We start from the raw sequence: 25671 nt of genomic DNA on the forward strand, positions 1-25671 counted from the left end.
TTGGAATGAAGTTAGTCTGGAAAGGATTCTTAGATGAGGTGAGTCTAGAATTGAACAGGCTTTTGGTCTTTTTCTGTTTGTTTTGGATTTGATTGTCTGGGTAGGAAAAGTGTTGGTCAGTATAAACTTAACCTGATTTAGGCATAGCCTAGAAAATGGACACTGAAGGCATCGTAACTCTCATTTTATTGAACTGTATTTAAACTCTAGCTTCATTTCTGAAAACCATGAGACTATTCTGGTGAGTGACGGACATGGCCTAATGAAACAGTGTTGTGTTGGATGGTCTGTTACTTAGCAGAGGGTAGTATGTAGAGAGATTTATTGTCCTGCTGTAACTTTGCTTTGACTTAAAATCCTAGATGAATGTTAAGGGAATACATTATTCCTTTGAAGAAAAAGTGCCCCCTGAGCTTTCCTTTACATCTGTTCATTTGCACATCATGAACTTGGAAGTATTGATTCTTGGCAAACATGTCAATTTATTTATGGCCCCATATGCACGTATAACTTAACTTGGAATTCAAAATATTTACTTAAGGAAACAACTGGACATAACAATTTGAGGGATATTTTATAGAGCCACTGGCTTAGACTCTTCAAAAATGTCTTAGAAGGCAAAGAAAGTGTTAGTAACCAGTTAAGATTAAAGGAGACTAAAGAGAATTACATCTAAAGCCAATATATGATCCTGGATAAAATCCCGTCAGGAAAATTTTTGCTATAGAGGACCTTGTTGAGACAACTGGGGAAATTTGAATATGGTCTACATATAGGATAATAGTATTTTATCAATGTTTAATTTCATTAATTTAGTAATTCATTGGGGCTATATAAGAGAACTTTTTTGTTCTTAGGATACACACTGAAGAATTTAGGGGAAAGGGTGATGTATCTGTAACTTACTCTCAAAAAGTTTGGCGAAAGAAAAAGTGTGTGTGTATGAAGGAAAAGAGATCGATAAAGCAGAATGTTACAGTGCTGACAATTGATAAATCTAGGTGATGGATATATAGATTATTCTACTTATAGCTTTATGTTTGAAATATTCTTAAAATGAAAAGTTCTAAAAAGAGTTAAGTTAATCATTCAAGAGCAAGGGAACTTTTGTCATGAGAAATTTTTCATGGGTTTATATATTTTCAGTTTCTTACACAGAATTTATGAGGCTATTTGTAGAGAGATACTATGTGTGTTATGGTGCCATTTATATCATTGTGTCTAACCAAAGCACCCACTCTTTCAAATTAACTTATCCTGACCATTTTCAATAATCAAGGCTTATTTTTTTCTTTATTAATTAGAAATATGACTTTAGGGGCCTAGGCAAGTGCATTTGTTAAGTGAATAAGCCATATGAAAATAAAGGACTCAAGTTCCTGAGATACAGTCAAAAGTTATCCTAGGGCTTCCCTGGTGGCGCAGTGGTTGAGAGTCCGCCTGCCGATGCAGGGGACACGGGTTCGTGCCCCGGTCTGGGAAGATCCCACATGCTGTGGAGCGGTTGGGCCTGTGAGCCATGGCTGCTGAGCCTGTGCGTCCGGAGCCTGTGCTCTGCAACGGGAGAGGCCACAACAGTGAGAGGCCTGTATACCACAATAAATAAATAAATAAATAAATAAAAATAAAAAAATGTTATCCTATATTTATAGAGAAAATAACTTTGATCTGGAAAGTTTGGTTTGAAACTAATTGTAAGAATCACAGTGAAGAGGTACTGAAAATACAAAAGACAGATTTTACAATGTGAACAAACCCTTTAAACTTTAAGAGCAAAATTTTAAATTTATGGCTAAAGAACTTTTAAGTAGTAAATTTTTATGTGCTTATTTGCTAATTTATTTTCATTACTGAACCATTATATTGATATTTTCAGAAGAAAAATGTCACCTTTATGTTTCAGTTTGAAGCAAGTGAACACCATGGTCATACAAGTTGGGAAAATACCAATTTAAAACAATTTTGTTTTTGGGAATTCCCTGGTGGTCCAGTGGTTAGGCCTCAGCACTTTCACTGCCATGGGCCCGGGTTCAATCCCTGGTTGGGGAACTAAGATCCCAAAAGCCGTGCAGCGTGACCAAAATAAACAAACAAAACCCAGCTTTATTTTTAGCTCTGTGATATTTTTAAATTAAAAAATAAGGACTTCCCTGGTGGTCCAGTGATAAAGAATCTGCCTTCCAATGCAGGGGACGCAGGTTCAATCCCTGGTTAGGGAACTAAGGTCCCACATGCCTCTGGGCAACTAAGCCCACGTGCCACAACTACTGAGCTCGTGCGCCTCAATTAGAGAGCCCGTGTGCTGCAAACTACAGAGCCCATGTGCTCTGAAGCCTGCACGCCACAACTAGAGAGAGAAAACCCGTACGGCACAACTAGAGAGAAGCCCGTGCACCACAATGAACAGCCTGTGTGCGGCAACGGAAGATGCTGCATGCCTCAACGAAGAGCCCATGTGCCACACCTAAGACCCGATGCAGCCAAAAAAAATTGAAAAAAATAAAAAGATAAACTAAACTATTAGTATAATCACTAAGTGTTCAAATTGCACTAAAAATAACTTTTGAAACTACCAGCTTTTGGGACTTCCATGGTGGTCCAGTGGTTAAGAATCCACCTTCCAATGCAGGGGATGCTAGTTCAACCCCTGGTCGGGGAACCAAGATCCCACATGCTGTGGGGCAACTAAGCTCATGCACTGCAACTACTGAGCTCGCATGCCTCAACTAGAGAGCCCGCATGTGCAAACTACAGAGCCTATGTGTTCTGGAGCCCATGTGCCACAACTAGAGAAGCCTGCGTGCCGCAATGCAGACCCAGTGCAGCCAAAAAAAAAAAAAAAAAAAAAAAAAAAAAATATATATATATATATATATATATATATATATAGTGCTTTGCATGGTGTATCTTTTAAAAAAATAATTAGCAGCTTTTATTCCTTTATTTATTCTCATTCTTTTCTGCCTCTTGGTATTTCGTTAGACTGAGATAATTCGTGGGTATCAGTCAGCTGGAAAATATTTTAAAATTTTTCGTCTATTTGAAAAAAATTAAAAATAGAGGAAGAAAGGAGAAGAATTTTGAACGTTGCAGCCAGGATTTTCTTGGGATCACGTCTTACATCTTTGAGTCATGTAAAAGGGGTTCAGCTTTTCACAAAGTCTGTAACTATTGCCAGAATTGCTTAAAGTGAGGTACTTCAGAACTAAGATCAGCTGAAGTATTACAAAACTCTGTGAAATGTTAAACAAACAAACAAAAGTTATTGCTGGGTCTACTCAGGATCAGTTTGGATTAGATTTATAGAACATGTAAATTTAATAAATTACTGTTATTTTGTACGTAATTTCAAATTTATCCCTTAGACTAAAATTTTTATTCATTAATTTTTGATTGGTTTTAGTGTGTTAATGTGGAGAGAAAAGAATACATAATAATTTTAATTATGGGCGGAAGAGTAAGACATGGAGATCACCTTCCTCCCCACAGATGCATCAGAAATACATCTACACGGGGAACAACTCCTACAGAACATGTACTGAATGCTGGCAGAAGACCTCTGATGTCCCAAAAGATGAAAGGCTCTTTGTGCTGCAGCCAGGAGTCAGTGCTGTGCCTCTGAGGTGGGAGAGCCAACTTCAGAACACTGGTCCACAAGAGACCTCCCAGCTCCACGTAATATCAAACGGCGAAAATCTCCCAGAGATCTCCATCTCAACACCAACACCCAGCTTCACTCAACGACCAGCAAGCTACGGTGGTGGACACCCTATGCCAAACAACTAGCAAGACAGGAACACAACCCCACCCATTAGCAGAGAGGCGGTCTAAAGTCACAGACACCCCAAAACACACCACCAGACGTGGACCTGCCCACCAAAAAGACAAGATCCAGCCTCATCCACCAGAACACAGGCACTAGTCCCCTCCACCAGGAAGCCTACACAACCCACTGAAACAACTTTAGCCACTGGGGACAGACACCAAAAACAATGGGAACTATGAACGTGCAGCTTGCAAAAAGGAGACCCCAAACACAGTAAGATAAGCAAAATGAGAAGACAGAAAAACACACAGCAGATGAAGGAGCAAGATAAAAACCCACCAGACCTAACAAATGAAGAGGAAATAGGCAGTCTACCTGAAAAAGAATTCAGAATAATGATAGTAAAGATGATCCAAAATCTTGGAAATAGAATAGAGAAAATGCAAGAAACATTTAACAAGGACCTAGAAGAGCTAAAGATGAAACAAGCAATGATGAACAATACAATAAATGAAATTAAAAATACTCTAGAAGGGATCAATAGCAGAATAACTGAGGCAGAAGAACGGATAAGTGACCTGGAAGATAAAATAGTGGAAATAACTACTGCAGAGCAGAATAAAGAAAAAAGAATGAAAAGAACTGAGGACAGTCTCAGAGACCTCTGGGACAACATTAAATGCACCAACATTCGAATTATAGGGGTTCCAGAAGAAGAAGAGAAAAAGAAAGGGACTGAGAAAATATTTGAAGAGATTACAGTTGAAAACTTCCCTAATATGGGAAACGAACTAGTTAATCAAGTCCAGGAAGCACAGAGAGTCCCATACAGGATAAATCCAAGGAGAAACACGCCAAGACACATATTAATCAAACGGTCAAAAATTGAATACAAAGAAAACATATTAAAAGCAGCAAGGGAAAAACAACAAATAACACACAAGGGAATCCCCATAAGGTTAAGAGCTGATCTTTCAGCAGAAACTCTGCAAGCCAGAAGGGACTCGCAGGACATATTTAAAGTGATGAAGGACAAAAACCTGCAACCAAGATTACTCTACCCAGCAAGGATCTCATTCAGATTTGATGGAGAAATTAAAACCTTTACAGACAAGCAAAAGCTGAGAGAGTTCAGCACCACCAAACCAGCTTTACAACAAATGCTAAAGGAACTTCTTTCGGCAAGAAACACAAGAGAAGGAAAAGACCTACAATAACAAACCCAAAACAATTAAGAAAATGGGAATAGAAACACACATATCAATAATTACCCTAAATGTAAATGGACTAAATGCTCCCACCAAAAGACACAGATTGGTTGAATGGATACAAAAGCAAGACCCACATATTTGCTGTCTACAAGAGACCTTTTCAGACCTAGAGACACATACAGACTGAAAGTGAGGGGATGGAAAAAGGTATTCCATGCAAATGGAAACCAAAAGAAAGCTGGAGTAGCAATTCTCATATCAGACAAAATAGACTTTAACATAAAGACTATTAGAAGAGACAAAGAAGGACACTACATAATGATCGAGGGATCGATCCAAGAAGAAGATATAACAATTGTAAATATTTATGCACTCAACATAGGAGCACCTCAGTACATAAGGCAAATACTAACAGACATAAAAGGGGAAATCGACAGTAACACATTCATAGTAGGGGACTTTAACACCCCACTTTCACCAATGGCCAGATCATACAATATGAAAATAAATAAGGAAACACAAGCTTTAAATGATACATTAAACCAGATGGACTTAATTGATATTTATAGGACATTCCATCCAAAAAAAACAGAATACACATTTTTCTCAAGTGCTCATGGAACATTCTCCAGGATAGATCATATCTTGGGTCACAAATCAAGCCTGGTAAATTTAAGAAAATTGAGATTGTATCAAGTATCTTTTCCGACCACAACGCTATGAGACTAGATATTAATTACAGGAAAAGATCTGTAAAAAATACAAACACATGGAGGCTAAACAATACACTACTTAATAACGAAGTGATCACTGAAGAAATCAAAGAGGAAATCAAAAAATACCTAGAAACAAATGACAATGGAGACACGACGACCCAAAACCTATGGGATGCAGCAAAAGCAGTTCTAAGAGGGAACTTTATAGCAATACAATCCTACCTTAAGAAATAGGAAACATCTCAAATAAACAACCTAACCTTGCACCTAAAGCAATTAGAGAAAGAAGAACAAAAAAAACCCAAAGTTAGCAGAAGGAAAGAAATCATAAAAATCAGATCAGAAATAAATGAAAAAGAAATGAAGGAAACGATAGTAAAGATCAATAAAACTAAAAGCTGGTTCTTTGAGAAGATAAACAAAATTGATAAACCATTAGGCAGACTCATCAAGAAAAAAAGGGAGAAGACTCAAATCAATAGAATTAGAAATGAAAAAGGAAGAGTAACAACTGACACTGCAGAAATACAAAAGATCATGAGAGATTACTACAAGCAACTCTATGCCAATAATATGGACAATCTGGAAGAAATGGACAAATTCTAAGAAATGCACAACCTGCCAAGACTGAATCAGGAAGAAATAGAAAATATGAACAGACCAATCACAAGCACTGAAATTGAAACTGTGATTAAAACTCTTCCAACAAACAAAAGCCCAGGACCAGATGGCTTCACAGGGGAATTCTATCAAACATTTAGAGAAGAGCTAACACCTATCCTTCTCAAACTCTTCCAAAATATAGCAGAGGGAGGAACACTCCCAAACTCATTCTACGAGGCCACCATCACCCTGATACCAAAACCAGACAAGGATGTCACAAAGAAAGAAAACTACAGGACAATATCACTGATGAACATCGATGCAAAAATCCTCAACAAAATACTAGCAAACAGAATCCAACAGCACATTAAAAGGATCATACACCATGATCAAGTGGGGTTTATGCCAGGAATGCAAGGATTCTTCAATATACGCAAATCAATCAACGTGATACACCATATTAATAAATTGAAGGAGAAAAACCATATGGTCATCTCAATAGATGGAGAGAAAGCTTTTGACAAAATTCAACACCCATTTATGATAAAAACCCTGCAGAAAGTAGGCATAGAGAGAACTTACCTCAACATAATAAAGGCCATATATGACAAAGCCACAGCCAACATCATCCTCAATGGTGAAAAACTGAAAGCATTTCCACTATGATCAAGAACAAGACAAGGTTGCCCACTCTAACCACTCTTATTCAACATAGTTTTGGAAGTTTTAGCCACAGCAATCAGAGAAGAAAAGGAAATAAAAGGAATCCAAATTGGAAAAGAAGAAATAAAGCTGTCTCTGTTTGCAGATGACATGATACTATAGATAGAGAATCCTAAACATGCTACCAGAAAACTACTAGAGCTAATCAATGAATTTGGTAAAGTAGCAGGATACAAAATTAATGAACAGAAATCTCTGGCATTCCTATACACTAATGATGAAAAATCTGAAAGTGAAATCAAGAAAACATTCCCATTTACCATTGCAACAAAAACAATAAAATATCTAGGAATAAACCTACCTAAGGAGACAAAAGACCTGTATGCAGAAAATTATAAGACACTGATGAAAGAAATTAAAGATGATACAAATAGATGGAGAGATATACCATGTTCTTGGATTGGAAGAAACAACATTGTGAAAATGACTCTACTACCCAAAGCAATCTACAGATTCAATGCAATCCCTATCAAACTACCACTGGCATTTTTCACAGAACTAGAACAAAAAATTTCACAATTTGTATGGAAACGCAAAAGATCCCGAATAGCCAAAGCAATCTTGAGAACGAAAAACGGAGCTGGAGGAATCAGGCTGCCTGACTTTAGACTATACTACAAAGGTACAGTAATCGAGACAGTGTGGTAATGGCACAAAAACAGAAAGATAGATCAATGGAACAGGATAGAAAGCCCAGAGATAAACCCACGCACATATGGTCACCTTATCTTTGATAAGGGAGGCAGGAATGTACAGTGGAGAAAGGACAGCCTCTTCAATAAGTGGTGCTGGGAAAACTGGACAGCTACATGTAAAAGTTTGAGATTAGAACACTCCCTAACACCATACACAAAAATAAGCTCAAAATGCATTAAAGACCTAAATGTAAGGCCAGAAACTATCAAACTCTTAGAGGAAAACATAGGCAGAACATCTATGACATAAATCACAGCAAGATCCTTTCGACCCATCTCCTAGAGAAATGGAAATAAAAACAAAAATAAACAAATGGGACCTAATGAAGCTTAAAAGCTTTTGCACACCAAAGGAAACCATAAACAAGACCAAAAGACAACCCTCAGAATGGGAGAAAATATTTGCAAATGAAGCAACTGACAAAGGAATAATCTCCAAAATTTACAAGCAGCTCATGCAGCTCAATAACAAAAAAACAAACAACCCAATCCAAAAATGGGCAGAAGACCTAAATAGACATTTCTCCAAAGAAGATATACAGACTGCCAACAAACACATGAAAGAATGCTCAACATCATTAATCATTAGAGAAATGCAAATCAAAACTACAATGAGATATCATCTCTTACTGGTCAGAATGGCCATCATCAAAAAATGTAGAAACAATAAATGCTGGAGAGGGTGTGGAGAAAAGGGAACACTCTTGCACTGCTGGTGGGAATGTGAATTGGTACAGCCACTATGGAGAACAGTATGGAGGTTCCTTCAAAAACTACAAATAGAACTACCATATGACCCAGCAATCCCACTACTGGGCATATAACCTGAGAAAACCATAATGCAAAAAGGGTCATGTACCAAAATGTTCATTGCAGCTCTATTTACAGTTGCCAGGAGATGGAAACAACCTAATTGTCCATCATCAGATGAATGGAGAAAGAAGATGTGGCACATATATACAATGGAATATTACTCAGCCATAAAAAGAAACGAAATGGAGTTATTTGTAGTGAGGTGGATGGACCTAGAGTCTGTCATACACAGTGAAGTAAGTCAGAAAGAGAAAGAAAAATATCGTATGCTAACACATGTATGTGGAATCTAAGAAAAAAAAATGTCATGAAGAACCTAGGGGTAAGACAGGAATAAAGACACAGACCTACTAGAGAATGGACTTGAGGATATGGGGAGGGGGAAGGGTAAGCTGTGACAAAGTGAGAGAGTGGCATGGACATATATACACTACCAAACTTAAAATAGATAGCTAGTGGGAACCAGCTGCATAGCACAGGGAGATCAGCTCGGTGCTTTGTGACCACCTAGAGGGGTGGGATAGGGAGGGTGGGAGGTAGGGAGACACAAGAGGGAAGAGATATGGGGATATATGTATATGTATAACTGATTCACTTTGTTATAAAGCAGAAACTAACACACCATTGTAAAGCAATTATACTCCAATGAAGATGTAAAAATAATAATATTAATTATTTAATTTTTATCACTAATAATTGAACTAAAGACCAATGAGAAAATATTCTGATAGTTTATTCATTTTCCAGTTTAGTAAATGACAATTACTTAGTCTGGCAGAAAACTTTATTTTTCTATTTCCATATTTTTGCTTTTATAAAATTGAAGAAGTGAATTTTTAAAGTCTGATATACCAACTTGTATATCTATGTGCATATGCACACACATTTTTACATGTAAAAATCTTAATGTTTTAATGAATATGTTTGGAAATAGACCTTTACAGTTATTTTAGAGAATTTTATTAGGTTTGGATATATTTTTCTAAAAAACAGTGAGTACTATACTGAAACTACTACTAGTGATTTTTTTTAAAGCTAATTTTTCTAGGTAATGTTGGAATTTTGAAATATTGAAGTAATTTTCTGTATGTTTTAAATTTAAATCTGTGTGACAGCCAACTATGATATCATGAATATAATAACTTAGCAGCACTTCTTGCTTTCTTCTTCTTGTCTTTAGCTGGGCAGATGCTCAAACTCAAATCCAAAACATTGCTGCATCTTTTGACCAGGAGGCAGCTGCCATTCTTATGGCTCGACTGGCAATATATAGAGCAGAAACAGAAGAAGGTCCAGATGTGCTTAGATGGCTAGACAGACAGCTCATTCGACTGGTAAGAAGTAAACATCACACTGTTCTAAATCTGTACGCATTTATTTGTAGTCAATTATTTTCTTTCATGGTACTTGACAGTGTAACTGAAAGTCTGTATGAGGGACTCCTAATAAAGTTGCTGAGAAAGGCATATTAATGAATAGCAGAGTTAATTTATCTCTTCCAGTAAATGAAAATGCCTTTTTTCCTCAAAATAAAAGAGTGACAATTATGTAACCTATTATTGTTATTATTTTGGAGGGCTGATATGAAATTAATTCCCAATTTAATCCTAAATTACTATATCTGTTTTTACTCCTTTTTTGCATATTTTCCTTCATTGCTGTGGTTTAAATTTTCTATTTTCATTTTAATGGAAATTTTAAGAGAAATTAATTAGGGTATAAAAATTATACACATTAACATATAAAAATATAGGCAAGTCTTTTTTATCTAGATCTAGATGACCAAAGTGTATGTTAATAAAGTTATTGATACTGATGATTTACTTGAGCTTTTAACATGTCAGGAGCCCATTACTTTCACTATGACCTAGAATGCTTAGTTCTGTTCTTTCTTTTTTTTTTTTTAAATATTTATTTATTTGGTTGCACCAGGTCTTAGTTGCAGCACGCGGGCTTCTTAGTTGTGGCATGCATGTGGGATCTCATTTCCTGACCAGGGATTGAACCCAGGCCCCCTGCATTGGGAGCTCAGAGTCTTATGCACTGTGCCACCAGGGAAGTCCCAAGTTCTGTTCTTAATGCTTCATTTTCACTCAGCAAATTCTGGCCTATAATTTCCTTGAAAGTACCTCTTCAGTTCACCCTTCAGCTCAAACAGCCTGTTGAGAACTCTCTCTGTTAAGCTATCAAATTTCTGTTTGTAGCAGGAGGTTTTTGTGCCCTTTGTCTAGATTTTCACACAGTTTTTAAAACATTATCGAGGGAACTAGTCTTTGTTTAATAAAGTTAGTCATTTTTTGTAGCATCATCCAGAGCTTTTATTCTTTCATTTCTGAGGGTGTTTTTACACTACCACCTCTTTGTGAATAAAGCAGTCTTATGACGACATCAGCCTGTCTTTTTTTAACAATAGGCATAAAATCTCTCTTGGAGTCAACCACTGATTGGACACCGTCAGTACAAATGTCAACATAGTTCCTCCAAGGTGGACTTTTGTTTCCATATAAGAGGATCAAAACATTAAATATATTTTTGACCTTTGCTTATTTAGGGCAGCAGAAAAGTTCTCTTGAATTTCACTATCATTTAGCAACTTGACATGACATTGGTGAAATCCGTTGACTCATCAACCTGAATAGAGAAGCTGTTATTTTTCAGCTAATTTGCACAAAACTCTTCAGCATCATGTAACATGTCATGAATGCATCCACTTGTTATATTGTTTTAAGATGGAACCTTTTCAGTTTCTCAGACTTCATCTTGTCCTAGCATTTTACTTACTGTAATTTTACATGTCATTGTTAGCACTCATCAACTATATGACTTTTCCTTTTCTAGATAATAAATTTTGCTCTGAAGTATCTTGCTTCCTGAGCCTTTTCACTGATTGTGACTTTGTTTTAACAAACGCTGTATTGTTTTGAGAGTCTAAAAGCTGTTTGAAGTGATCAGCACCTTTATTTGTCAAATGGTTATGATTTGTAGTAAAGTACTTTTTCCATTTTGCTGGAGCTAGTACTACATTTGTAGGTTATGACATGACACAAAATTGGATAGTACAACTTGGCTTATCAGCCCCACATAAAACCCACTGGTAAGTAGCTTTCAGTGTGAAGATGGACTTTTTCTGTGTTCTGTTGTATGGGTTTAGTGAAATGACTCAGAGGATTGTAATTCTTCGGAATTCTCTGTAGGCTTCTGTCTAGAATCTTTCTCTTCTCACACCTCAGCTTCAAAAATTGCCATATTGTTTGACATGCCTGTAAAACACAAATGCTAATAAAATATAACATAGACTTGGTCTTGTAAATAACTGAATGAGACAGTTGCAAAAAGTACAAAATGATAAAAATCTCACAATATAATTCAATTCTAAGCTACATATCCTGCAGTTTGCACCGTTTACAACAGCAGCAAGTTGAGGGTAGAGGACAGGCGAGTCATGACATAATGAAAATTATACTCTGCTCGTCTGTCACAGCAGTATAGCTTGTCTGTTCCATGAGTCAGCTGGCAACTGTGTGTAAGAGGGGATTGGTGGAGGTAGTTTCAGAGGGAAAGGCTGATATCATCAGACTATTGCCGTGCTTTCTTTGCAAAACAGCTTTCATCAATTATCCATGACCCGCCCCTTGTCTTGTGTCAAAAACTGAGAATGGAGTTATCCAAATGAATATAGTCCTACTGCCACGTGAGACTAAAAGATCTGCAATGAAACTGCTAACAGGATAACCTGGAAACTGCATCACTGTGGCTGGCATCATATGGTGTGCAAAGTTCAAAAAATAATTTTTAAAAAGATCACAGTTTCTTATAGAAACCCTAGTGACTAATATATGGTAAAAGTGGTGGGAATATGGTTTTTACATTCTTTTCTTTAATTGGTTGAATCAAATTAGTGTACAATTGAAGTGAAGTTTCAGGTGATGACAGATGAACCTTAGTTATAGAAGCTATTCTAAGTAGCTAACATAGTGTAGCCTCATTTTTTAATTTTTTAAAATTTTATTTATTTTTGGCTGTGTTGGGTCTTTGTTGCTGGGCGTGGGCTTTCTCTAGTTGCGGAGAGCAGGGGCTACTCTTCGTGGTGGGGCGCAAGCTTCTCATTGTGGTGGCTTCTCTCATTGCGTAGCATGGGCTCTAGAGTGCGTGGGCTTCAGTAGTTGCAGCTCGTGGGCTCAGTAGTTGTGGCCTCTCAGGCTCTAGAGCGCAGGCTCAGTAGTTGTGCACAGGCTTAGTTGCTCCGTGGCATGTGGGAACTTCCCAGACCAGAGATCGAACCCATGTCCCCTGCATTGGCAGGCAGATTCCTAACCACTGTGCCACTAGGGAAATCCCTAGCCTCATTTTTTGTCCTGATTCCCTATTGCTGAATTTTCAACTATAACAATGATAGCAACACGAACAGAGAAAGGATTAATAACTCTTAGGTACTACACTTTTCTAATTTTTTTCCTAATGAAAAACCTGTGAAATTATGCTAACAAATTTCTTGCCTCAATTTGGTATAGTGAATATAACTGTTTTCTTTTTTTCTTGATGACTAAGAGTCATTTTAATTAAAAATAAGCTAGTGGGAACCTGCTGTATAGCGCAGGGAGCTCAGCTCGGTGCTCTGTGGTGACCTAGATGGGTGGGATGGCAGCAGCGTGGGAGGGAGATCTAAGAGGGAGGGGATATATGTATACATATAGCTGATTCACTTTGTTGTACAGCAGAAACTAACACAACATTGTAAAGCTACTATACCTCAATTAAAATAGATAAAATAGAAGAAAAAAAAACAGAAATAAACATCTTTTTAAAAACTATTTTGTAGCTAATGAGCATCATATGGCCAGATTGGTGCTGGTACCACATTTGCTTCTGACAGCTTTAATATAAGCTTTCATTCTCCTTGGTCAGAATCACTTAAGATATCGGTATAACACATGATATATGCTGCTTCCATTCTCAGACTCTTGTTTGGGTCCATCTTGTGTCTGGCTTCATGGATCTGTTCCTTCCTTACCTTTTTGGCTTCTGACCTTTTCTACTGAATGACATCTTCGTATAACTTAAAATTACTATTTGATTTTTTTCATCTTTGACCTTTGGTTTACCCACTAACTACTCCCTTCAGCTGTGCTGCTAGCTACGATGGATAAACAGTTCATCTCTCAGGAAATCATTTCTCAGGAAATTTCATTCCCAGGAAATCTCTCTTGTTTAAGACTCTTGGGGCTTTCCTTGCAAGTTTTATCACAGCTAGGTTTTCTTCTTGCTATACCAGTGGGACCAGGCACTTCAGTTGTGCTGTTTTTAAGGAGGACCACTTTTGTCATTACCATTTTCTTTTTTTTTTTTTTTTTGCGGTATGCGGGCCTCTCACTGTTGTGGCCTCTCCCATTGAGGAGCACAGGCTCCAGACGTGCAGGCTCAGTGGCCATGGCTCATGGGCCTAGCCACTCCACGGCATGTGGGGTCTTCCCGGACCGGGGCACGAACCCGTGTCCGCTGCATCAGCAGGCAGACTCTCAACCACTGCGCCACCAGGGAAGCCCTACCATTTTCTTATAGAGGTTATGCTGTGACCCTTTGGGCCCATTTATGTGGATGGCTTTATGCATAACTAATTGCTGAATTGAAGACATGACTAAACTTCTTGCAAGTGTTGTTATTTTCCTCAAGAAAATTGTATTACTGATGCTTTATCTGCCCAGTCTTATTACTTCTAAATAACTCAAACGGTGGATCTTTGATATACCTCCTTTATGCTTCAATCTTTTTGCTCATTTTTATTAGTGTTTTGTTTGGGTTGTAAATAAGGACTACTCCTCATGATTCCAGTAACTAATGCTGGGGCATTTGATAAGTGTTCAAAAAAATTTTAAGAAGTAACCCAAAGATTAGAAATTTATGTATGTGTATATTATACAAAATTTATATTGTTGTCTTTGGTAGAGTATAGATGATATTTATCAAAAAATAGGTTAATATGTGTTTAGCCTCTGGATGCAGAAGGATTTTATACATGAAAGGTAAAATCAGGAACCATTAAATAAAAATATTAAAAGATTTTATTGCATTAAAATGAGACAAAAGTCTGTGTGGTAAAAATACTATTAGCAGAATTTCATGCCAACATTTGTCATATGTATGACAGAATGTGAAAATTTTCATGTACAAGAGCTGTTACAAATCAGTAGTATTTGGGCAAAAGATGAGCAAAGGTGATGAGCAAGGAATTAGCAAAAGAAGGAATGCAAGTGACCAATAAACATGTGAAAAAGTTACCAATCTTATTTATAATCAAATCAGATAATGTGTGACATATTGGCTTTTCCACAAAATCTTTTCAATGTGTTTGATATTCTAGATCTCAAGTGTATTTTTATATTCTAGATCAGCACTGTCCAAGAGAACTTTCTACAGTGGTGGAAATGTTCTGTGTTCGACACTGTCCATTATGGAACTACTACCCACATGTGGCTCTTGAGCACTTGAAATATGGCTAGTGCAACTGAGGAACTGGATTTTAATACAATTTAATTAATTTAAATTGGATCATAGCTAGTGACTTTCATACTGGACAGTGAAGATTATTATCCAACTCTGTAAGTTTCGTCAGTGAAGTGTTATTAGGGGGCTTTGAAGACAGAAACATTCTTATTCCCACATACCAAGATCTATTTTCTGAGGATTAGTGCTACAACTATAGCTTTTCTATCCTTTGGATAACTGTGGTTCTGAAATGATTTTTCCTGGAAGCCAAAAAATGTGATCAAACCAATTAGGCCTTCGTATGTGCTCTTTAAGGCACAGATAACTACATAAATTATTTAGTTGAACATTTTAGGCTGTAAAAGTCCTGTACTACTTGCAACAGTGAACCTTTTGTTATTTTTTGCTTATTGTTTTTGCCCTTGATCATATTCAAGTACCGATAAACGTTGCCAGGAAGTAGACCAGTTACATAAGTACTATAAAAACTTTTCAGGTCAGAGACTTTGCTCAAGAACGAGAGGAAGCTAACATTTATTGAGTGCTTAGTGTCAGTCATTGTGCTAAGCACTTTCTCATGTGGATTATCTCAGTTATTTAGATGCCTTTTGTCACATTATCATAGAGGGTTTACTTCTCTGTTGCTAGAGTATGTGTCTCCTTGATTTCCTTCCACTTTCTGCCTTTGCATTTCTTCTTTACCGGTTTACCTGTTGATCTTGATTTTCTTCAACAGTTCTTTCTTTTTGGTCTTTTTTCTAGTGTACCCAATTTTATACCATCAATTTGCCTTTGGAGCCACTATGGTATTTTGATAGTGCATCTTTCTGTCAGTAGACTATTGTCTTTTTTAAGCAGAGTCTTAGGGGGTGCCTGTTGAGCTCTTCTGGCCATCATCCAAGAGCTCTTTATTTGCTATCAGAGACACTTAGTTAAAAAAATTCAAACATTTTAAGATGAGTTGTTTTGCATTGGAGCAATGTATTATTTGTTTCCAAAATTCAAGTTTATGTCTTTGGTTGTAATCATTCTCTTGGTAAGTCTATAAGTAAATATTCCAGTTTTATCCTATATCAAGTATCTTGCCTCCTAAAGAGTAATAACTTTAAAAATAGAGTATGCAGCTGATGGGACATATTTGCTCTCTTTAATTTGTGTCCCAAGCAATTTTGTGTGTTATCATACAGAACAGATTTGGAAATTCTTTTTTTAAACAGAATTGTTTATGTTTGTTCATAGTTCCTGAATTAAAAGTGACAAACATTCAAAAAAATAGAGTATGCACAGACAAAGTTTTAGCTCTGTGCCAGGGAATATATTACTAACATGTTTTATTTTATTTAGTGTCAGAAATTTGGAGAGTATCACAAAGATGATCCAAGTTCCTTCAGATTTTCAGAAACTTTCTCCCTTTATCCACAGGTAAGTAGATAAAAGGTCCGTGTTCTTAGTGTTGACAGGAGCATTGGGTTTCACTTTTCCTGTTGTCTTTTATTACTCATTTTATAGGGTCATTCTTTTGGTTAGGTTTTAAGTTTTGAGATAGTTAAGAAATTAGTATTATGCTTGAATAGCTAGTGAAAAGTATGTACTATTTTTATGATGGCCTTGCAGATAGCATTTATTTGTGTTGAGTAGAAATTTACACTGGAACCCTACTGTGGAGTAGAATTAGGTGTGAAGCAGATTAGCTTTCCATCTGATATAAGGAATCTAACTAATTACAGTAGTACCAAAAGGAAGTAATTTTACAAATCAGCTAGTCTTATAGCATGGTCTCATTGCCTGAGAACAACTTTATGGGGACATCCCAGATAAATAGAAAAGAAGCTAATTTGATTTATCTTATAGAACCTTTTCCACTTGGGTAGTGGAGTCTATGTGTTGTTTCGATAGATATTTTTAAAAGTCTAGGTTGTTTATATGATGAGTAATAGAGATAATATTTATTCAACTGAGTATATACTATGTGCAAGGAATTTAGGAGAATAGAGATGGCTGACATGGATCCCACTTTCAAGGAGCTTTCATTCTGAAGAGTGAGATATGAAATATACATAAATAACACAGAAAAGAAAGTGAGAAATACTATGAGAGATATATAACATTTAAAGGAAACTTTAAAGAATCCTTCCAAATGGATGATTTGATATATCTTTGTTTTTTTTTTGGCGGTACGCGGGCTTCTCGCTGTTGTGGCCTCTCCCGTTGCGGAGCACAGGCTCCGGACGCGCAGGCTCACGGGCCCAGCCGCTCCGCAGCATGTGGGATCTTCCCGGACCGGGGCACGAACCCGTGTCCCCTGCATCGGCAGGCGGACTCTCAATCACTGCGCCACCAGGGAAGCCCTGATATATCTTTATAGAAGAGGTAGTGTTTTGTTTTAGCTCAGTCTGGAAGGATGATTAATATTGAGATGTGGAAATTCAAATTTTTGCTCACAAAAAATTTGTTTAAAGCTTCAACTTTATTAAGTTGAAGTATAAGAGCTATACTTATTTTTTGAAAATCTTTTAGTAATCTGTAATCTAGAAGCTCCATGTTTATAGGGGGAGACTTTCCTAAATCTCTGGTTGAGGTTTTGGGGAGCTAGGAAAAGGCAGGGTCTATTTGTCTTAAGGGAGGCAACCCTTTGTGTTTTGGGAATTCTCAGGCCTCATCTTCATAGAGAAACTAATAGGAAAGGGAATTGAGGGCATTAGTCTAAGTATTTGACTAAATTCTCCACACTTTCCTTACTTTCTCTTCTCTCCCTCTCCAAGCCTTCTCTTTGGGCTTTTGGATCTTCCAAGAGATCTGGGCATCCCATCTTTTCCTCTCATTGAAAGTAGAGAGCCAGAGGACCCAGAAGTGCTTTTTTCTTTGGGTTTTCAAAGCCTTATGATCTTCTAAAAGGTGACATAAACTAAATCTAAGGGAGGTCTTCATTTATAAAATATTTACCCCCAGATTTACCAATTATACATTTTTGTAAGTAAACAAGAATGATTGAAGTGGTAAGGGATGAGAGAGCCTCTCAATGAATTATGGATCACTGAAAAAAGGAACAGGAATAAGAATTTCAATGAGTGGCATGTGTTGGGAGAGAGCTGTGGAATGAGTCCCAGGCAGGGCAGCATGTAGGCACTTGAGACCTGAGGGCTGAAGGAAGTTGAGAGAAGTAACTAAAAGACAAATGGGAGTATTTTGGAGCTGATCCTATTGGTTATATCAAAGACCCCTGGTGTCAAAGGACAGTGTAGCTGTCCTTCATTCAGGCCTAATTCACCCCCTTTTTGATCTCTTTCACATGAGGAGTAGGTAGAAGGGGAGAAAAGGAAAGGAGAAAGAAATTATGAAACAAAGTCTAGAGAATGTTTCTTAAGGATAAAGGAGACCTTAAATATTAAGAAATAAGTGGGTATATATGTCCTTTTTTTTTTAAACCAGTGCAGTTTTGGGGATCTATCTGTTAATCTATTTTTATGTTCTCTTAGAGTCTTTTGGTGGTGGTAATGAATAGAAATAAAAAGGCTCAGAGATGTGGACAGAGAGATGAAGAATAAAAACAAAGGTTGCTGCTAATGCATCACCTAGCATCAGTCTCTAATAACTTAGATCTGAGCGAGGGGTTTTTGTCCCTATTCTTGTTTTCCTTTTGAGTCATCTTTTTTCTTTAATTTTTAAGTTGTTGTTGAATTATATTTTTAAGTAACTGATAAATATCATGAGTAAGATTCTTTCTGAGAAATACAATTTAGAATGTTCTTATTGTAAGGTGTTGTTTTATTGTGTTAATGGTTGTAATCAAATGCTTTTGTAGTAGTAAACTTCTGTTGTAATATTAAAATCAGTAAAAGCTATCTCACATGTTTTATCTTATAGTTTATGTTTCATTTAAGAAGATCTCCTTTCTTGCAAGTGTTTAACAATAGTCCTGACGAGAGTTCATATTATCGTCACCATTTTATGCGTCAAGATTTGACCCAGTCTCTAATCATGATTCAGCCTATTCTGTATGCATATTCTTTTAGTGGACCACCAGAGGTAAGAGGGACAGAAAAAGAAATTGGTTTTGTTACTGTGATGTGTGCTATTAAAAAAATAAAACAACTAGGTTTTTCTTTAAATATAGTTATTAAATATAAGAATTTAATTCAAGTGTAGTTATCTTAAGTTATTCATATATTCACTTAAAAATATTTATGAGTGCTTACTATATGCTATATACAATGCTAGGCTGTATTAGGAAATCATTAAAAAATAAAACAACAATGAGGTAGAAGAGACTTTTTAAAGATCATTTTGTCTAGTCGTTTAGTTGATTAAATCCTATAGGGCTCATGATTATTCTTATGTCTTTAACAATGTCTAGAGGTAGTGATGATTCTAGAAACTGTATTCCAGAGTTTAGTGTCTGACAATTAGGGCATTCTGTCTAAACAGAACTTCTTGTTTTAATATAGTCTCATTCTCCTATAGTCTTTTTGGAACAAAAGATACAGTTGATTATAAAGATATACTTAAAAAAGTGATAAAATCATCCATTTTGCCTTCTTAGAAAACTGTCACACTTATTTTAACCTATTATTAAATAAAGAGTTTTTCCATTCTAAGGTTAAAATTATCTGTTACACTACTTAAAAGTATGAAAATAATACTTTAGGAAAGGTTATTATAAAGAGAATATTTATAATATCTACTGATTAATGATCTCTAATGATGCCTTTATTCACTGTTTTGTAAAAAATAGTGGGTAAAATGTTGTATTTTTTTAAATTAATTAATTTATTTTTTATTTATTTGTTTTTGGCTGTGTTGGGTCTTTGTGGCTGCACCCAGGCTTTCTCTAGTTGTGGCGAGCGGGGGCTACTTTTCGTTGTGGTGTACGGGCTTCTCATTGCGGTGGCTTCTCTTGTTGCCGAGCACGGGCTCTAGGCACCTGAGCTTCAATAGTTGTGGCACACAAACTTAGTAGTTGTGGCTCATGGGCTCTAGAGCACAGGCTCAGTAGTTGTGGCGCACGGGCTTAGTTGTTCCACGGCATGTGGGATCTTCCCGGACCAGGGCTTGAGCCTGTGTCCCCTGCATTGGCAGGTGGATTCTTAACCACTGCGCCACCAGGGAAGTCCCTTAAAATGTTGTATTTTGTTACTATAATTTTTAAAGTAATTTGTCATAGTTTCTACTTTTCTAGAAAATGCATTTTTAATATGTTGGTCTATGTTTGGTTTTGTAGTTCTTTGAATCAGGAAAAAAGTTTTAGAAGTAACTTGTTTTCTTATCATCATAGTAATATATGTAAGTTGTAGACATCTGGAAAATGTAGAAAACTGTTTAGAAGAAAATTGGAATCCCACTGCCTACTCCTATCAAATTTCAAGCTCTCTGTTTAATCCATGAATCCCATTAGCTTCCTTTCTTAAGACTTTGCTTTTGAAGTTATCCTCTTTCTCTTCTGCATCATCACTTTCTCTCATCAGGATCATTCTCATTAACATAGAAACCTTAATAGCGCTCGTGTTAAACAAAAAGCCCCTGGACTTCACATTTTCTCTAATTGCCACCACATTTCTCTGGTCCCAGTCACAGCTAAATGCAGAAAGTTACTTGTCTATATGTTCCCATGTCACATTCTCTTTTCAACCTATATTAGTTAAAGTCTTGTCCCTAATTTTTTAATTTTTTTTATTTGGCCGCACCGTGCAGCTTGCGGTATCTCAGTTTCCTGACCAGGGATTGAACCCAGGCCACAGCAGTGAAAGTTCAGGATGCTAACCACTAGGCCACCAGGGAACTCCTCTTGTCCCAAAATTATGCTGAAACAACTCTTATGAAGGTCACCAAAGCCTTCATCTTGCCGGAACTCTCAACAATATTTACCTTGAGGATTTTCCTTGAAAACCTTTTGCTGTAGGCTTCTCTGACACCTACAACACCTACTCCTCCTCCTCCTCACTGTCTGTTCCTTCTCAGTCTCTCCCTGCTGGTTTCTCCCTTTCCGACCTCTAAGTGTTGGCGTGCTCCGGGCTCAATCTCTGACTTCTTCTATAGCTTCCCTTTCTCTAAGTGGTGCAGTCTCACCATATAGCTTTAATTACCATCTTTGTGCATGTGATACCCAAGTTCAGGCCACTTCCTTCTATTTCATATTCAGTACTAATTTTCCATCTCCAAATTTGTTCTTTCCCAAGCCTTTCCCCTCTCACTCAGTGGTGCCACCATCAGTTAGACTCTTTCCTCTTGACTGGACTCTATTTTTCAATTGTTACTTCAGTTTAGAGATTCCTCAGAAAGTTAAATTGAAATATACTTTGAGAATTCATAATACTAAGAGGTTTTATGTAATAAGGTAATAAATTTAAAAATTTAAAATATCCTAGAAAGATCAGTTTTATGTTTTTAATTATGTTTTCCTGTTTCCTCTTCCGTTGTTTTCTTTGTGTCAGCCGGTTCTTCTTGATAGCAGCAGCATTCTTGCAGATCGTATTCTCCTTATGGACACATTTTTCCAGATTTTGATTTATCATGGTGAGGTAAGAGTCCGTAGCATTTAAAGCTAAGCACGTAGGTTCAATAAAGTCTTTTTATTCATAGAAGCTTTCCCCCTTTACTATATGACTAGTGTTTCCTCTATGATAAGCTTTATTTCCACTTTTATAAGATATGTGTAAATCTAGATTCTTTGAGAGATACAGATCTCTTTTTTTCACAAACCTACACTCAAGCTTATAGTCTAGTATTCTAGTAACTTCAGCAGATATATTTTTCCAGTGTTTTAATTATAAATGATTTTAGATTTGCACTGTAATGGTGAAGACCTTATTCAAAATATTACTTTAAGTGATATTATCCAGGACTTTAAAAGACCTATTGATTATTATTTTTAATTGATACCAGTTACTAGTGCTGTTTACCTTTTAAGAGTAATGTCTATGATATGACAGAGCTAGGTTTTTTGCTTATATCTTTTGTCTTTTTGTACTTTTGTTTCTTCAATAGCTCATTAATGTGCTTAAATGAGAAATCAGAAATGCAGATGACTGTTCCTCTGTTAAATATGGAGATATAAAGCAATATAGAGTATACATTGATTGATTCAGTTAATTGATTCAGTTAACTTAGAAATCAAGCCAGGTTTAAAGTTGTGGATGATTTAATTACATGGTTTTTGGAGTCATTTTCCTTAATAAAAGAATTGATTCAGATGCTCTTTTACAGGTATATTATTTTTATAATATTATTGCTATTATTATTATTAAAGTTTTTATGTTTATGTATCTTGGGAGAATGTAACTCCATTGGTACAGACTTCATAATAGTAGGTCATTAATTTTGAAGTCTCTAGGAAATCTTCTGTAGTGAAAATCCCCCTTATTTATCATAAACTTAGGTAGATAGCTTTTAGCTAACATTAATATGATAAGTATAGCGTTTTACAATTGTTCTGGCTGAATTATTATTTCTTTTTACTTTTAAAGGAGAAGAAATATCCTAATTTTGCATCTGTTTACTCAAGAATACTGAAATTAGGATTTGTAACTTAAAAAAATTTGTAACTCAAAAAAAAAATAGGATAATGTTCTGTAATTTTCTTATTTTCTGAAGATTGCTTCATTTGAAAAAAATCTCTTAAAGTTTTTGGTTAGGCAAGAAAAAAAGTCATAATTTTTTAACTGTTGTAAAATTAGACCATAGCTCAGTGGCGTAAGTCGGGATACCAGGACATGCCAGAATATGAAAATTTCCGCCACCTTCTGCAAGCCCCAGTGGATGATGCACAGGAGATCCTTCACTCCAGATTTCCAATGCCGAGATACATTGACACTGAACATGGGGGCAGTCAGGTAACTACTGTTAATTTGTTTGTGTGTTTGTTTGTTGCTTGTTTTACGAGTTGATCCTACTTGCCTTCTGACGTTAATTTGAATAGACTGCTTCACCAGGCACATAAAAAAGGAAGGAGATGGGCAGATGGTTTCCAGGGGAAGGTATGCTTGCTTTTTGCTTTAGCTTTGAGAGCAGAGTAGTAAGATTATTGACTAGCTGTCTAAAGCTGGTGGTTTATCCCATCTTCTTCCTCCAGCCCAGCTCTAGTAAGGAGCCAGGATGGCATTATGGTGGTATGCAAGCTTTAGTTGAGCAAGAAGATATAAACAACTTGGAAATAATTTAGTGTACTTTTCTTAAATCTGTTTACTTACTGGTAAAGTCTATGAATACGAAGTTTGTGGTAACATAATGTTCTTCTGTTTTCCTCATTCTGTCATTTCAATTTTCTAGGAAATATAATAGGAAAGCATTATGGCATTGTAAAAAGGTGTGTAATTTTTAGAATTATGAGGATTAAATAAGATACATGTACATATACACATAGCCCTTTTGGGCCTTACAGAAGACTCAGGACCCCTTAACATACACTCTTAAAACACTTTTACTGCTCCCTTGTAATTCTTATTAGAGTTATATAAATTAATTGTAGATTATTATAAGTTTGTTTCACTTGTTCCTTAAAAGCACAGATGTTGCTTTGTTTATTAATGTATCCCTAGTGCCTAGCACAGTATTACATAGTAGGTAATAAATATCAGTAACTATTATTCAGAAATGATAGCAATTATTATTAGGGTTTTACTATAATAGAAGCTACCCTGTATTGAGAATTTGCAAAGCTGATAGTTAGCACTTTACATACCTTCCCTCATTTGATTCTCATAGCAGTCCTATTGTTACCTCCATTTTACAGATAATAAAACTGAGACTTAGGATACTTGTGGCCAAGGAAACATAGTAAATGGAGGAACTGGGATTTGAATCCAGACGTTCTGACTCGTGAGCCAGTGCTCTTGTGTTTCTACTTTGAGAGTAGGAAAAGATTTTATATGGTACTAAATTTCAAAAGGCAGGACTGTCCTTGTTCTTCCAACATGTAATAATAATTTATGACTGGTTCTCTCATTGATGTTTCACCACATGTAGTGCTGTCTTCCTCTTTTATTCTGGTTATTATTTAATGATGATAAGGCATAGTGGATAGATGGGTAAAACGTTGGGTAAGTGCTCTCATGGAATAGCCTACAGTTTAAAAAAGTTTGAGAGTCATTGTTTAAAGTAAAAGAACATGTATAGGTTTTCATGGCTTTTATTTTTATCATTTTTGGGGACTTCCAACCTCTGATGACATTTCAGACTAGGTATTTGGTAAATGTCACAGTAACCTTGTCATAATTGTTGCAGACATAATCTTTATATGCTGAGTTTTGGACTCAACAATTTGTATTTGTTACTATGAATGTTATTATGTATGTATGATTTGGCGAGAAGAGGTTACATTTATTATTTATGTGTAACATATAGTGGCCTATATATTTCAAACTTTAGTTCATTTTTTTAAAGTTGCATTTTAATAAAGTTAATTTGACCAAAACATATTAAATAAAATTGAGTTTAGATAGTATAATACATTTGTTTAGCCTATATTGACCAAATCTATTTTTGATGGATAATGTTATTTCTTCTTTGCTTTTAAGGCGCGTTTCCTGCTTTCGAAAGTCAACCCTTCACAGACTCATAATAATATGTATGCCTGGGGACAGGTAAGTGTAAATAGCAGATGTTGGAAATTATTTCTTTGTGTTATTATAGTTTGTTATTTTAGTGAATGCTACATTTTTTCCTATGTATTTGGTAATGTCTGTTGGAAAAGTAATAAAAAAATAAGAGTCGAAAATAGAATTAGCATTTGGTGGCACCACAGAAAATAAAAAAGTGATTATATCAAATAGATAGAACCCCTTCATATTTCAAGCTTAACACTTTACCCTTGAGACAAAAAGCAATAAAGTGTATAATATGAGATAGGAGGTGATGATTCAAGCTTAATGCTAGACTATGAACTATAAAAGGCCACAGTAAGCTGGGAGTGGTCAGGGATTGTGGTTGAGCAGGAGAGGCTGGAAGCCTGGAAATCATTATTAATATATTTTAATTTGGTGGAAGTCCTACCTCTTGATATAATATATCAACATTTATCAAGTGTTCCAATCTTCATGACTTTGTATTGGTACTTTAAGATCCACAGTGATCATCCCTGCCTTTGAAGAGCTTGTAGTCTAGTATTAGAAATAAAATACATACCTAAGTAGTTAAAGTACAAGGCCGAGTGGGCTATGTGCTTTTAGGAAGATTTAAAGTATTACAGGGGGATAGATGAGGAGGAGTGGAAGAGGTCACATGGTGGCAGCAGGAGAGGGTGTCAGAATAGAGCTCAGAAAAAGAGACATTTCCTTTTAGAGTGGTTATTAATCCAGTAAGTAGAAATTGTATGAGGAAGGGAATTCTAGGGAGAAGACAGTATGGAGTAAGGTAAAGGGTACACATAGGGATGAATAGTAGAACTATAAGTTGGCAATATATTGTGCAGCCAAATTGTGGAGACTCTTCAATGCCAGGCTGAGGACTGAGGAGCTGAGTCTTTATTTGGTAAGTAATGGAATGTTATTGAAGGTTTTTGGACAGAGGGGCAAATTTGAGTCTTAGATAATACAGTCGAATCTTAAGATTAATTGGGAGCAGTGTGTAGGTTGAAACTGTATCTATCGAAGTAATCCAAGTGAAAGGGAAGGAAGACGAGATGGTGAAAAAGAGTAGATCTGAGCGATATTTCAAAAGTAGACTCGGTG

At 36.2% G+C, this 25671-nt stretch overlaps 1 protein-coding gene across 1 annotated transcript in view; it reads left to right on the forward strand.

The window, feature by feature from the left end:
• Positions 1 to 25671, forward strand: part of SEC23A (SEC23 homolog A, COPII coat complex component) — a 65270-nt gene that overhangs the window by 30254 nt on the left and 9345 nt on the right. The window contains exons 14-19 of the mRNA XM_082835230.1: positions 9708 to 9861; positions 16355 to 16432; positions 18875 to 19036; positions 21439 to 21525; positions 22681 to 22836; positions 24520 to 24585. Coding sequence (XP_082691356.1) covers positions 9708 to 9861; positions 16355 to 16432; positions 18875 to 19036; positions 21439 to 21525; positions 22681 to 22836; positions 24520 to 24585 — 703 coding nt within the window. The remainder of the gene's footprint in view (positions 1 to 9707; positions 9862 to 16354; positions 16433 to 18874; positions 19037 to 21438; positions 21526 to 22680; positions 22837 to 24519; positions 24586 to 25671) is intronic.

The sequence above is a fragment of the Leucopleurus acutus genome (genome assembly GCF_964270905.1).
Source record: "Leucopleurus acutus genome assembly, chromosome: 1".
NCBI lineage: Eukaryota > Metazoa > Chordata > Mammalia > Artiodactyla > Delphinidae > Leucopleurus > Leucopleurus acutus.